This window comes from Phaeodactylum tricornutum, chromosome 20, assembly GCF_000150955.2.
Source record: "Phaeodactylum tricornutum CCAP 1055/1 chromosome 20, whole genome shotgun sequence".
Lineage (NCBI taxonomy): Eukaryota > Bacillariophyta > Bacillariophyceae > Surirellales > Neidiaceae > Phaeodactylum > Phaeodactylum tricornutum.
Window position 1 is genome coordinate 556,107 of NC_011688.1, and position 13,669 is coordinate 569,775.

Sequence of the window (13,669 nt, forward strand, 5' to 3'; positions counted from 1 at the left end):
CTACCTTATGGTCTATTATCCGTAAGGAATCGAGAACCGATTCGTGTTTCCTGGATGAGCGCCCGTGCCCGCGTGGAGCAAAGGATCACCCCATATTTCTTTCGCATTCTCACCTTATGCACGTGGACGAAGTTGTGAATGAGGCGGTCCTCCTTCATGTCGGTCGCTGTGCGTTGTGCTTTCTGGCAGGCTATCGGAGCTGCTTTGATATTAATGCTTTCCCATTGCATTTGCGTGGGAATAGTAATGTACTTTGATTTTTCAGGAAAGTGGGAAGCCTACGAATTGAGTAAAAGCCGATCGAAGAGCCTGTCGGATCGAATGTATGACTATCAAATTGGCATTCGCAAATTCTGCTTGGATCTTGTATTACTCTTCGTCCCTTGCATCGCCTTTTGCTTCTGGTGCAAAGGCGACAAAATAGCCCATTCTCCGGACTCTATGTTCTTGTCGTTTGTCAAACTCTTAACGGGCTACGCGCTGGGGAAAATTTGGGCCTTCCTGGTACATTACGGTCTACATTTTCCACTATTCTACCAATTTCATAGAAGGCACCATCGAAATCCCAAGAATCTCGTAGCAAGCGCCGCCTGGGATGACAGTTTTGTCGAATACGCTATTATGGAAATACCGTCCTTCGCTATTACACTGTTGCTCTTTCCGACCCATTACTATTGGCATTTGATTCACTTTGCTTGGCATGGTTGGGATGGTGCGTGTGGACACAGCGGATTTGCGGCCCCTGGGCTACTCGGCGCGTGCTTCAATGGTGAATATCACTACCACCATCATGCACTTTTGACCGTCAACTACGCCGAGCTCGAATTTCTGGACAAGCTCTGCGGAACGCATCATTCGCAACGTTCCGTCGGAGTCAATAAGCAAACGTTGTCATCGACTAGGAGCCAACAGAAGACGAACAATCGTATACTTAACTAAATATACAGCTGCTATTAGTAAACACATTGCCCGAGCATCCTTCATCTAAAAGACAAATGCGCCGGCCACAGAATGTGAAATGGCTTATTGGAATCATCCTTGTGTTCCCGTGAATTTGATGACCACCGCTAGTTTTCGCTGCTTCTATGCATAGACAAAAGAACTAGTTGAAAGACTAGTAGTGTCCCTTGTCTAGCATGGTCTTTTTCTACGAGGCTTTTCTTTGTGCGACTATTTCAGTCTTGTTTGAGGGTGACGCGGTGTCGGCCTTTAAGGACCGCTCTCCGGACGAGGCCTGTCCATCACAGTCAAAAATGCTGTCACAAAGTAGGGTGGAGCGCTTCGGTAGCTTGGATCATCGACGTTGAAAGCCACTGCTTCTACTGGATATAGATTCTGTCCTATTTGCCCAACCATGAGTGATGGAAGCATACCGGACGTACAAGTTTGCATTTCTGATGCCTACGATTCGGGCAACGTCGAGTTTGTTTCCTCGGAACGAGTGGACGGCGTTTGGACCGTCCACGTCCGCATCAAGCCCGATGTGTACACTGCACTCGAAAAGATATCGCATATGCAGTATTTCTCCTTCCGTGCGACCGTCAACAACATCAGCAAACCGACCAAAATTGTGTACGTGATTGACAATGCGTCCAAGGCTTCCTACCCCGCCGCTTGGACCGGTACCACAGTGTGCTACAACACGACCGATCCGGAAGATTCGGAGGCCTGGTTCCGGAACAGCACGACTCGTTACGTCGACGGAACGCTAACGTGGACGCATCTTCACGTCTACAATTGTAGTTCCTACTTTAGTTACTTTCCGCCCTTCACGTACGCGCGTCATTTGAAACTCGTTGGCCACCTTCAACTGGCGGCGGCCAAAATTCCTCACGCCAACGTCGAAAGTCTAGGGCAAACCTTGGATGGTCGGGAAATTGAATGTGTTACAATTGGCACTGGTGATAAAATATGCTGGATCATTCACCGTCAACATCCCGGTGAAACCATGGCGGAGCACTATGCCGAAGGCTTGTTGTATCGCCTCTTCCGATTGGATGACGTGGAAGATCCGATCGTGGAACAAGCCTTGCAGCGTTTCCGTTTCTACGTTGTACCCTGCATGTGTCCCGATGGCGGAGTTCGCGGGCATTTGCGGACCAATGGAGTTGGAGCGAACTTGAACCGGGAATGGGCTACCAAGGGCGACTACCAAGCACCCACCCTAGAACGATCGCCGGAAGTTTACCACGTGCTTCACAAAATGGACGAAACTGGAGTGGATCTGTTCTTGGATGTTCACGGGGACGAAGAACTGCCTTACAATTTTATTTCGGGGGCCGAACAGACGCCGGCTTGGAGTAAGCGGCTGGAATCCCTGCACGGTGCGTTTGTGGCGTCCTACCATCGTGCCAATTCTGACATGCAACAAGAAATAGGATATCCACCGCCGGAAAGCCGCGAGGAAGCTCAGAAATACATGAATGTTGCGACAAATCAAGTATCGACGCGCTTTGACTGTCTCGGGATGACGCTGGAAATGCCGTTCAAGGATTGCGAATCCAACGTTGACCCCGATCGTGGATGGTCCGCGGCGCGATCTCGGGCATTGGGAGCCTCCGTGTTGGGGCCCTTGCTGTATGTTTATCCGTATCTACGGGACGAAACGGAGTTCTGGACTACCTTACCACCGGAAGACGCCTACGTGGAGCCCCATGATGACTATCAGGGCTTTAAGCCTTTGACGAAACGTCTCTATTCTGATGTTCGCGCAACCAGCAGTATCACCAGTTGACTAGGTAACGAAGATTTATTATAGAAGTCACTTTTCTTGCTTTTCCACAAAAATCTCTCCACAAAGCTGACGGCATGGATAACCATTCAATGGATTTTATTTATAATGAATACAAGATTGGCGCGGTGTTCTACTTAGTTCCCTCATTTGATCGTTTCCCTTTGATAAGCAGGCAACATTCCCTTTCTGCTTCGCAGTCAATGACAAATGTGCAAAGAAGTGTGCGAGCAGCTAAGCGTGAAACATATTCGGTGGCAAAAAGGGATAGGAGTAGACGATCTTGATAAGCTCAATACAGGCAAAAAATTTGTTTTAGTGGTGGAGCTGGCGGTAGTCCCCGCATATTTATTTGCAGCCTTTGTCACACTTTTATATTTTTAAGATGTAGCTTTACTCCAGATTCTCTAAACTTCTCTGTGTATCTAGTCGGCATTTCCTGGAATTTCGTCCGCGGCGTATACAAAAGATACAAGGCGTTTCATTGCAGCTGCTGTCTCCTTCACGGTACCTTCCGGAGCCTCGATAACGCTAACGCGAACCTGATTATTCTTTCCGATGCCGTAAAGAGTTCCACTGACTACAACCATCAAATCACCCACGCTAGCGATGCCCGCCTTCACCGCCTCAACGCCAGTCTCCGCGATGAGCTCTTCCGTGTTATCCAAGTTGTCCACGACATAGGAGTGCACACCCTTCAGAATTCCACCCGTTTGACGAGCAACGGCATCACTTGGTGTCAAGCAAACAATAGCCCTTCCCGGACGGAATTTACTCACATACCCAGCCGTCATTCCGCTTTCGGAGAGAACTAGAATCAAGCGAGCGTTGACATCAATCGCCGTCTTGACGGCAGAACTAGCCAAAGATTCTTCGGGTGGTACACTGCCGTACTTGGCCATGACAGAAGAACGCACGGCAGAATACAACGAATTGTAGTTGCGTGAGTTTTCGGCCTCGCAGCAGGTTCGCGCCATGACTTTAACAGCCTCTTCAAAGTATGGGCCGTTGGCGGTTTCTCCGGAAAGCATTACACAGTCAGTGCCGTCCAAGACTGCGTTGGCGACATCACTACACTCGGCACGAGTCGGACGAGGGTTGTTAATCATTGATTCCAACATTTGAGTGGCAGTAATGACGGGCTTGCCCGCAATGTTCGCTTCACGAATCATCATCTTTTGGGCCAAGAAGACCTTAGCTGGAGGAATTTCCATACCCAAATCACCGCGAGCAACCATGATGGAATCGGTTGCCTGCAGAATTTCATCGTAGTTTTCCAGACCTTCTTGGTTCTCAATTTTACAACAGATTTTAATTTGCTGACCACCGTTTTCGGCCAGCAGCTGGCGCAAGTTAGCCACATCGGACTGCTTGCGAACAAACGAGGCCGCAATAAAGTCAACCTTGTGCTTAATTCCGAAATTGACGATATCGTCCACATCCTTTTCGGTGAAGGTGGGCAGGTCCACCTTGACCCCGGGTAAATTCATGTTCTTGCGTTCGCCCATCGATGCATTGTTGTCGATCCGGCAGGACACTTCACCGGCTGCCTCGTCCGTTTGGAGAACCGTTAACACGAGCGATCCATCGGCCACTAGAATTTGCTGTCCTTGTGTTACAGACTGTGCCAAGGCGGGGTAGGAACAAGCCAGCTTATGCTGGTCGCCCTTGAACTTATAGTCCGACGTCAATACGATTGTTTCGCCCTTGACCAGTTCAATCTTGGAAGCGCCATTGGCAAAAAAACCGGTACGAATCTCCGGTCCCTTGGTATCCAATAGAATAGCTGCAAACGACGTACAAAGAAGCAATAAGAAACAGACTCCTGGAAATGGGTTGTATCACAACACAAATCATAGCAAATGATAAATTTCTTTGCGAACGTACCAATGTTTCGGCCCTTGTTTTGTGCAGCCTGACGTACTCGTTCGAGAACAGCGCCATGGCCTGCATGATCACCGTGCGAAAAGTTAAAGCGCGCCACATTCATGCCCGATTCAATCAGTATTTCCAACTACAGTGGACACAAATGATTGTGTAAGTCGATGAAAGATTGAAGCACCATAATTTGCAAAGAGAACAGGCATGCGTTCCATCTAGCACAATGAACCCTACATACCTGATCGACATTCCAGCAGGCGGGTCCAATGGTACAAACAATCTTGGTACGACGGTTAATAGTATTTGTAGGATGCTTGACGGTATCCAAGGTAATAAAACCTCCCGCGAGGATTGGGACGTCGGAGCTCTGGGACAAGGACATTCTGGTGTGAAGAAAGTAAGGCTCGGTAACGAAACAAGAGTGTACGGTGTTGACAAGAAAGCACAGGATCTGCCGTGCCAGGGATCGATGGTGGCTCGAAGAAAGGTGGAGGGACGAGGTAGAATTAACCGGCACACGCACAAATAGTTGCGAACCGAATCAACAGTTTTTGCTCTTCGACGATGTGGCACCCGATGATGGGTCCGGTGGTATCTTCCGTCGTGGTTGACACTCGTCAAGTACGTGTTGGTATCAGGCACTGAGCCTGATAGTTCGAAAACGGTAGGGTGGGGATTGAGATTGTCGAGCAGGAGTCAGGCAGAAAAGACAAGGAAAGGGAACCTTCTAGAGACCGGTAGCTACATAGGCCTTTGTCATCAATAGGAAACCCATCTCTTTAGTCTATACAATTACGGTCTGCCTTCAACTGGAAATCCAAAAGCATCTTTCGTAAGGCTGCAATCTCTTGTGCCGTCTGAGCTCGAAGCGTTTCAAGTTCTAGCTCGTTGTCGTTCGCTCTTCTATCGAGAATGGCCGTAAAAAAGATGGCTAGCATGACCACTATGAAAATGGAAAGAAAAGGCTCTAGCGGTATGTAGACGCTGTTATGAGAAGTGGATCTTCTCGACGTCATAGCAGGTGGAGTTTCCATGAAAGTTAGTGAACTCCCGCCAGGCCGCTCGCACGCGTCCCGGAAAGCAGACAACCTTTCGGTTTCCTCACGCAAACGATAACGCTCCGATCCAGTTACATCGTCGGTTGTACCGGCAAAAGGCAAGGCAACGCTAGCTGCCACGTAGAGCGGTAGGATTTGGCACGAATGGCGATTGTTATCAAACGACGGGCTCCAGAACCCTTTTCCGATCGCAATACATGGAGCAGAAGCGCTGCGTAAAGAAGCGCTTTCAAGGTAATATCCAGCGGAACAATGGACAGAATCGTCACAGCTGGAGGCCGTCACCGACGTTTGCGCCCAGGCTAGTACTAGAATTGCAGTAGCTCTCCCTGTGAGGACAATCGAGAAGTTCATGTCTTCAGTCAATTTGTCTGTAAAGGAGAGTTGCTGGAGATTTCGAGTACTTCGGTTTGTGGCGAGGAACAACTCAATGAGCTCACTCGATCAACTTCGCTTTCCCAATAGTAGAGACGCTTCAAGGAAGGCGATCCAACGAGTAGGAGCAATCGTGACGATGTGAACTTTACAGTAAAACCGCTCGATCACGCACGACTGGGATTGCCAACGCTACCCAAAGCAATTTCTCCATTATTATTTTGCCATGGAGGTGCGAACGGCTGACAAGCTCCAAAAAATAAAATCTGTGGCTTCATTGGCATAGCATTTGCTATTCAGGAGTTGAACGCGAAAGAAGTGACCCAAAAGGGTTGGTTCACTGTCAACAGATACAACTTGTTCCCAAAATTGTTTCCGGCCAAATATCTTGCAATTGATGTATATACACTATTGTGTAAGATGCTGCAAGGCTTCATCCACAAGGAATTGAACGACTTCGAGCCGGGCATTTCGATCCTCGTCGTCAAAATCGGCTTCCTTGATAGCGCGACGTATTTCAGCAGCAACGGGAACATCCGGCACCCGCACATCGCCACCTTGACTAATTTCGGCAGCCTCCTCAGTCAAGATGGAGCGGAGGTCGTCTGAGCCCACCAGCTTATCTATGTGCAACGCCACAACCCCAATGCAGCAATCTTCCAATTTGTCAAACCCGTACGATCGAGCGAGAAGCAAAAGATCCAGAACGTTTTCCAATTCGACTAGGGAAACCAGCACAATGTTCGCCACGTACGAGGCCAGTTGTGGACACAAGATAGTCGTCGCCAATTCCAGGACATCCAGAGCAGTGTCCGAATCGACAGACGTCAGGAATTGATCCGCGTACATCCATTGAATTGCAAGCGACCAGGCTTCGGGTGTGCAGGGCATTTCGCTTACATTCAAAGAGCCTTCCTGTGCTTCTAGAAAGGACCCCGACCAGGCGCGGTCCAAAAATTCGGATACTGATTGCGTGACAAAGCGGTGCACTGACCAGGAACAATCCCGGCATTGGATGGTCGCATCACTCCAGGTTAACAGATGGTTCAATCGATGAAAGGAAGAAATTTCGTGATGGGGTGTTGACACCCAGTGTGCCAATTTCCGCAAGTCCTTCCGCAGCCGTGGAATGCTCGAAACTTCCATAGTCAAAGAAGTTTGAAAACCTTTGCCATCCTCTTCAATGCGTTTTGCCATGTCCGGCCACTTTGTATGAATAATTTGCACTAAATCTTGTTGTTCCAACTTGGATGCGAGAGCAAGTGCTTGTGATCGGAGCTCCAAAAGATTCTCAATATACCAAACCCCAGTGTACAGATATTCCAGAAATCCGCAAACGACGGCCTCAGGATATTCATCCAAACGTAGTTCGCTTGCAGCTTTACTATCCTCCGCAGACTCCGGGTAGTGCTCGTGTAAGAAGTCAGCCAATGCGGGGCACCGAGCTTGGACAACAATTCGATGGAAATAAATCGATTTCGACCGACAGAAAGGTTTTGAGTTATGCTGGAAGCTGCTACGGCGATGGTACACACAATCCCCTTGTTGATCTGATTCGGATGCCTGCACAAAGGCATCTTGCCAACGATCTAGATATGGATCGCGCGTTGCCGCTGATAAACTCCAAACGCGTAGTAATTTCCGTAGGTCTGAAGTCAAGGCCACGTAAAACACTCGAGCACCATCGTGACCTTGACATCTTGCGCCGGCCTTTTCTAGCAGAAAACGACAAATGTCAGTATTTCCCGTCAGTGCAGCGTAATACAAAGGAGTTGCATCGTTGTCGTCGTGCTGGTTCACTATATCGTCCTTGCTTCCGATACTCGCTTTTGATTGTTTTACCAAGTATTGGACCTGTTCTAGATTGCCTACTCGACAGGCGTAATGCAAAGGCCATTCGGTATCATTCTGGTAGGATCTTGGCATAAATAGGTAATGTAGAAAGTAGATAAAGTTTGCTAGGCCGATAGCTCACTGCCAGTAGTCGGACGTTCGTTGCTTGATTCGAATTCACATTCCTCTCCGTTTGGTCTCTCTTCTGACTGTGTGTGAACCAAGTGGAGAATCTGACGGGAAAAAGAGAAAAAAGGGAGAAAAACCCAAAGTAGTATCACGATAATAAGAAATACACAAAATGCCGAATAAAAAATCAAAATATATTAGAATGTGTAACCAAAACTATTGCAAAATTTGTTCACAGTCAGTCAGACGCCTGATGTGAACAATCAAAACTCGCCCACGTGCCGGACTGACAGAGAGAGCAGTCAAAGTTCGGTACGTAAAGAGAACTAACATGCTGCCGGAAAATCATGCGTGCATCGTCAGCTAGGACCATTATCCAGTTTCCGGAAAACGATTGTCCGACTACACTACTTGCACACCACCGTTGCTTTTGCGTCCTTGTACTGCTCCCGGAGTGGTAGTAGTATTGGACATCTTATGGACATCGGCCATGGGTGTCATAGAAAAGGCTTCTTCGGGATAATCTTCCGAATAGTACAAGCTCGCGTCCAAATCGGCTCGCACCATTTGCGACCGAATGAAAGGCATGTAGCCGGTCGCAAAGAGAGACACCAGTGACGCGGCTAGAATGGCAGAGATCGAGTTTTGCTCGCCAGACAAATACGCTAGAATGAGTGTCGTGGCCAATGCGGTTCGAGTCAAGGCTACATTCAGTGCAGCAGCCATGCACAAAACGCAGAGCTGGACGGGAATAAAGGGGCAAAGAATAGAAATGGCGCGTCCCAAGGCGGCTGCCGCAGCAAACGCTGGGAAAATATACCCTCCACGGTATCCACCCGATACCGTAAAAGAAATTGCAATCAGCTTTGCGACGCCAACAATCATTGCTGATCCGAAAGAATCCATTTCGAACCCCAACAATCCTGATGTGGGCCATATGTGCATCAGATCTTTGGTTGGAGCCATTGTGGCAATGGTTTCGAATTCAAATTCGCCCCAGAACATGGTCTGCGGAACGAGCATCCCCATCAGCACTACCACGACAGCACCCGCCATGGCACGGTGAATTGCGCGTTCGTTCTTCAGTAGATTGAAGTGCTGAAACATATGCATGACCTTCCAGTGAAAGTTGGCAAACCCCCAGGCTACTCCAGCCCCCAAGAGCCCCAGCACGCATCCGTATAGGATATCCACTACGGAAGTGGCTTCCAATTTGTCGTCCGAAATATCCCAGATTGCTTGAATAGGCAGACCGGCCAAGGCGCGAAATACGACTAGGCAGATTTCACCGCATAAAATTGCTTCGAGAGTATGTTCAAAGTACTCGATCCCGAATCGGCTGTTTACCTCCATGGCAAACAAGCTTCCTCCAAGCGGACAGCCAAAGAATGCGGCCAAGGCTCCCGCCATACCCTACGAAACAAACGAAAGTCGCAGTGAGAATGTTGTTTCAAACCACCGGAGCCACCCGTGACAAGACCACCTGTCCTGACAAATCGTCCGTACCATGAGAGTGTGTTTGCGCACTAGATTCCGGTCCGTCATTCCGAAAACGCTGCGACTGACGAAGCCACCGAGTGCGGCACAAATCGCCACGAGCGGCGCTTCCGGGCCGAGCGATCCTCCCGCTAAAATACTGCATTGTGACGCCATAACCATGGGCATTACGTGGTTCATTGCGACGTAGCCCTTCTCGTGCACACACTTGACCGTGTACGGTAGATCTCCCGGTTCGCCCATAACCTTCACCACTATACCCAATCCAACAGCCATACCGAAACCGATGAGAGGAATCCACAGCACATACAAGTATTCGGGCCAGTAGTCAATGACGAATCGTTCCGGCAAGTCGTGCCACAAGAAATCTAGCGCCCATTCCAGAAACATATAGTACAACCAGGCGGCGACGCCGCAGACGCAACCAATAGTCAAAGCAAGCACAGCAGAGTGGGGAATACTTCCCGGAGCAAAATCCCGGGCATCCTCCCAAAACGATCCTTGAGTTTTGATGAGAACGCGGTGAGCAGCGTCGCTGGATGTGGAGGAAGGAGGAGGCACGGAAGAAGCTTGATCTTTCCCCTGGCCGTCATCCGCTTCTTCCATTTCGAGAGAATTGTCGTGGTCATTTGTGACACGAATAGCGCCGTAGTCCCCCTGCTTGAGAGGCCGTCGCTCACCGTCTTCTTGCGGAAGAGGAACCATGACAGAGGTGTTGTGGAAGAAGTGGAGAATACGATAAGAAGCCAGTTGACCGACAGCTAGTAGCAGGGTAAACTTTGTAAGCGACAACGCGCAGTGTCAAGTGTAGGTCCACTGGATAAGTTACAATTTGCGGAAGAAATATCCAAGGTTGCGAGCTTTGTATGGGCTTCGTGATAAGTTCCGTAGGAATATGTGAGTTTGGAATCCACATTATCGGATTTTATCACTCTCTGTTTCCCCTGTTGCGACTGCTGCCGACGGCAGAAAGTGTCGAACGGGAGGAAGTTGGGCGAAAATGGAGAAGGCCGCTTCCAGAAACCGACACACGAGCGAACTCAAAATATCATTGTGCACTTCTATATAGATACTTATTTCTCCATACCTGTCTGGGTATCGAATGCAATAAGCGGAAAACATATTTACCGAAAAACAATTCAGTTAATGTGAGGCAGAAATAAATGGTATCGATAAAGTTGTCCCTTCCGGAAGTTTAGTGTTCGACCAAATGTCCCATGTGTCGTCATTAGATTATGGACCGCTTTGCATTAATTAAACTTATTTATCGAAAACTGGTGTTTCAAATTTTCGAAGCATAGGTAGTTTGTGTTGAAAATTGACTGAAAGTGAGCTTTACTTTCCGCGTGAATTCGGATACTCAAAATGGTGATGCTTCCGGCAGTGTGCGTCCGCGGACTTCCCAAACGCACGTAAAGCAAACCATCGTGACTTCCTATCTATCAACCTGGTTGATACAGAAAGCCATACTCAATTCGTGGGAGAATACCTCGCTCTATTGGGACCATTCGCCATCGGCTAGCCAAGTCTTCATGCACAAAATGAAGAAAGGAAGTGACTAGACCCGTCGCAGAAATAAAAGCGCGGGCTACTTTGGGAAATATGGTAATCTGTAAGTGCAGCAGCTTGAAAAAACCTGCTCTCACAGCCAGCTGGTCCACCGCGAGAAAATGGTGACACTCGGCATATCTGACAAGAAATAAAACTATTCCGCTGTGTTACGTAGATTCAGCATTTTGTCTACTTTTGTAAATATTATTGGTTGCCGTGACGCGCATTGAATATTGCTGTTGCAACATAGAAAAACGGTACGGATGACTACAACGCTACGTGGTTGGTTCGCCGAACACGAAATTCCGTACTTCTCGCGAACACACACATATATTACTTTCCGCAATTACACGGGAAGACCTCCTCGGCGGGGTCCGAGTACATTGTCTGCCGGTTCCACTTCGCCTAGTCCCAAAATATTTTGGCACTTTAGGTCGGCGTACGATTTGCCCAATCGAGCAACCGTGTTGACTTCTGCGGCACGCATGGATTCTCGCGGGTCGTAATATTTCTTGTTGGGCTTGTCCGGTCCGTCGGGGTTGCCGATCTGTGTCTGCAGGTAATCGTGGTACTTGGTCTCAAAGTTCTTGATACCTTCCCAGTAGCTCCATTGAGTGTCGGTGTCGATATTCATTTTGATCACCCCGTAGCCAATGGCTTCCTGAATATCCGCAACGTCCGAACCGGATCCACCGTGGAAAACGAAGGCAACGGGCTTCTTGTCTGCCGGTGCCTTGTCACCAAGTTTTTCGGAAATGTAATCCTGGGCGCGACTCAAAATCTTGGGCTCCAGTTTGACATTTCCGGGAGAATACACACCATGTACGTTACCGAATGCGGCCGCCACCGTGAACTTGTCGGAAATTTTCATGAGTTCCTCATATACCTGGTAGATTTCTTCCGGTTTGCTGTATAGGTCCTCGATCGGTCGGTCGCTGTTGTCAACACCGTCTTCTTCTCCTCCCGTAATTCCCAATTCCATTTCGAGCAAGATTCCAATCTTGTCCATGCGTGTCAAATATTCTTTGCAGATTTCGATATTTTCCTCGATCGGTTCCTCACTCAAGTCAATCATGTGCGAGCTGAACAAGGGCTCGCCGTGTTGCTCGTAGTAGCGTTCACTGGCCGAGAGTAGACCGTCAATCCACGGCAACAACTTCTTGGCGCAATGGTCCGTGTGCAGAATAACCGGCACACCGTACTGTTCGGCCATGGTACGTACGTGGAAAGCGCCACTGACGGCACCGGCAATGGCGGCCCGGTAGTTGCTGTTGTCGAGGCCTTTGCCTCCGTAAAATTGGGAGCCTCCGGAAGAAAACTGAATAATAATGGGCGCGTCGTTCTTTCGCGCGGCCTCCAAACAGGCATTGATGCCCGAGTTGGAAACGCAATTGACGGCGGGAATCGCGTAGCCTGATTGTGGAATCAAAGAAAAAACGCGGGACCAGTGTGAGACCAACGGTACGGAAAACCGCGACGGCCAATTCTGGGGTTTGGAGCGCGGTATAAACGCGACCAAAACTACTCGTGTTTGCTGTGGATGGGGGAGGGATGCCACGTCACTGACACCGTTCGGCGCTGCTCGACGTCACACCAGCGGATGGATCTTGCGGCGGGATGGTCCACGAAAGCCCCTCGACCATGGGAACTGGAGGTCTCCCTTGACGGTAAGGATTCGATCGATATGGACGGAATTTACGGGCAAAGTTTACATTAAGACACCAACATACGTTTGGTATCCCTGTCCACTGCATAGCCCGTGTAATACTGCGAGAGAATCCGTGGAGAGCTGCCGTGCCAGAGCCCCCGTTTCTAGGTGTCAACGTTTTTCTATCGTTCCCTGCGAGACCATGCCGTCGACACCAAATTGGCTACAATATGTTACGCGTACGTACCGTGTTCTTTCGCGTGATTCAGTAGATCCATTTGCGCTTGTCCACTGAGTACACCGGGGTGGATTGATTCGGGGAGATTGGGGTACTTGGAAATCGCGCATTCATCTGCACAGGGCAAGTCCAATTCTTTGGAGGTCCCGCCCTTTTCCTTGGCACCGAGTAATGTACTACTAGTGACAGTGCGAGAATAGTGTGCGGGAGCAAAGGCTCCGCACTGAGCAATGACGAAAAAGGCAACGACGGCAATCTTCATGGTGGTGGCAATGTGGGGTGTTCACTCACGAGACACAACGGTGTGACGGATCCGTACAAGTTCAAGCCGGTAGTGTCGGTAGGTCGGTAGGTCAGTATCACCCCACCACCCCCCTACGGTAAATCATCGCGATGTACCGTACGTCGTGGGGATACCTACTACCTACCGCTGTAGTCTAGTAGGGGAGGGGCCGAAAATGAACGATCGGCAGCAGAGCCCGCCATATTTCTACGTATGTCACAATTTACGAACGTCTTCTGTATCAATGAATGTGAGCTAACTATTTCGAGATGGGACGGAAGGAGGGGCGTATGTGTCGTATTACGAACAGACTACGGAGAATCGAGCGTCCGATATAACCCTGTCCGGTTTCACTTTTACAAAGGGTTTTGTGGAAATGGGAGGGGAGGGTTCCTTGGCACAGAACAGTCCAAGATTTCTAGGCACGTTACGTACTGACCTGACC

At 49.2% G+C, this 13,669-nt stretch overlaps 5 protein-coding genes across 5 annotated transcripts; 2 read left to right on the plus strand and 3 right to left on the minus strand.

The window, feature by feature from the left end:
- Nucleotides 1-156: 156 nt before the first annotated feature.
- Nucleotides 157-939, plus strand: PHATRDRAFT_39728 (predicted protein; the record flags this gene model as incomplete). Its single annotated transcript, XM_002183596.1, has 1 exon — nucleotides 157-939. The coding sequence occupies one exon, from the start codon at nucleotides 157-159 to the stop codon at nucleotides 937-939; it is 783 nt and encodes a 260-aa protein (XP_002183632.1).
- Nucleotides 940-1,273: 334 nt separating this feature from the next.
- Nucleotides 1,274-2,734, plus strand: PHATRDRAFT_49091 (predicted protein; the record flags this gene model as incomplete). The annotated part of the gene is made up of 1 exon (XM_002183597.1): nucleotides 1,274-2,734. Exon 1 carries the CDS (start codon nucleotides 1,355-1,357, stop codon nucleotides 2,732-2,734), a length of 1,380 nt encoding a protein of 459 aa, XP_002183633.1. The 5' UTR covers nucleotides 1,274-1,354.
- A 335-nt stretch (nucleotides 2,735-3,069) lies between these two features.
- Nucleotides 3,070-5,082, minus strand: PK3 (kinase pyruvate kinase 3). The gene is made up of 3 exons (XM_002183733.1): nucleotides 4,851-5,082; nucleotides 4,619-4,745; nucleotides 3,070-4,517 (listed from the first exon to the last, which is right to left on the minus strand). The coding sequence occupies exons 1-3, from the start codon at nucleotides 4,992-4,994 to the stop codon at nucleotides 3,157-3,159; spliced, it is 1,632 nt and encodes a 543-aa protein (XP_002183769.1). The 5' UTR covers nucleotides 4,995-5,082; the 3' UTR covers nucleotides 3,070-3,156.
- A 309-nt stretch (nucleotides 5,083-5,391) lies between these two features.
- Nucleotides 5,392-10,416, minus strand: PHATRDRAFT_49093 (predicted protein; the record flags this gene model as incomplete). Its single annotated transcript, XM_002183734.1, has 5 exons — nucleotides 9,514-10,416; nucleotides 8,414-9,420; nucleotides 6,589-7,963; nucleotides 6,221-6,317; nucleotides 5,392-5,999 (listed from the first exon to the last, which is right to left on the minus strand). The coding sequence occupies exons 1-5, from the start codon at nucleotides 10,207-10,209 to the stop codon at nucleotides 5,392-5,394; spliced, it is 3,783 nt and encodes a 1,260-aa protein (XP_002183770.1). The 5' UTR covers nucleotides 10,210-10,416.
- An 810-nt stretch (nucleotides 10,417-11,226) lies between these two features.
- FbaC2 (fructose-1,6-bisphosphate aldolase) lies at nucleotides 11,227-13,207 on the minus strand. The gene is made up of 2 exons (XM_002183735.1): nucleotides 12,951-13,207; nucleotides 11,227-12,468 (listed from the first exon to the last, which is right to left on the minus strand). Exons 1-2 carry the CDS (start codon nucleotides 13,201-13,203, stop codon nucleotides 11,402-11,404), a joined length of 1,320 nt encoding a protein of 439 aa, XP_002183771.1. The 5' UTR covers nucleotides 13,204-13,207; the 3' UTR covers nucleotides 11,227-11,401.
- Between the last annotated feature and the right edge of the window lie 462 nt (nucleotides 13,208-13,669).

Excerpts from the sequence above, each read along its gene's own strand:
- PK3 (XM_002183733.1), bottom strand. The coding sequence starts at position 4,994 with ATGTCCTTGTCCCAGAGCTCCGACGTCCCAATCCTCGCGGGAGGTTTT. Across the intron at positions 4,746-4,850 it reads CCTGCTGGAATGTCGATCAG|TTGGAAATACTGATTGAATC; the intron begins GTATGTAGGGTT and ends TGTCCACTGTAG. Across the intron at positions 4,518-4,618 it reads AAACAAGGGCCGAAACATTG|CTATTCTATTGGATACCAAG; the intron begins GTACGTTCGCAA and ends CGTCGTTTGCAG.
- FbaC2 (XM_002183735.1), bottom strand. The coding sequence starts at position 13,203 with ATGAAGATTGCCGTCGTTGCCTTTTTCGTCATTGCTCAGTGCGGAGCC. Across the intron at positions 12,469-12,950 it reads GAATCACGCGAAAGAACACG|GCTACGCGATTCCCGCCGTC; the intron begins GTACGTACGCGT and ends TTCCACAATCAG.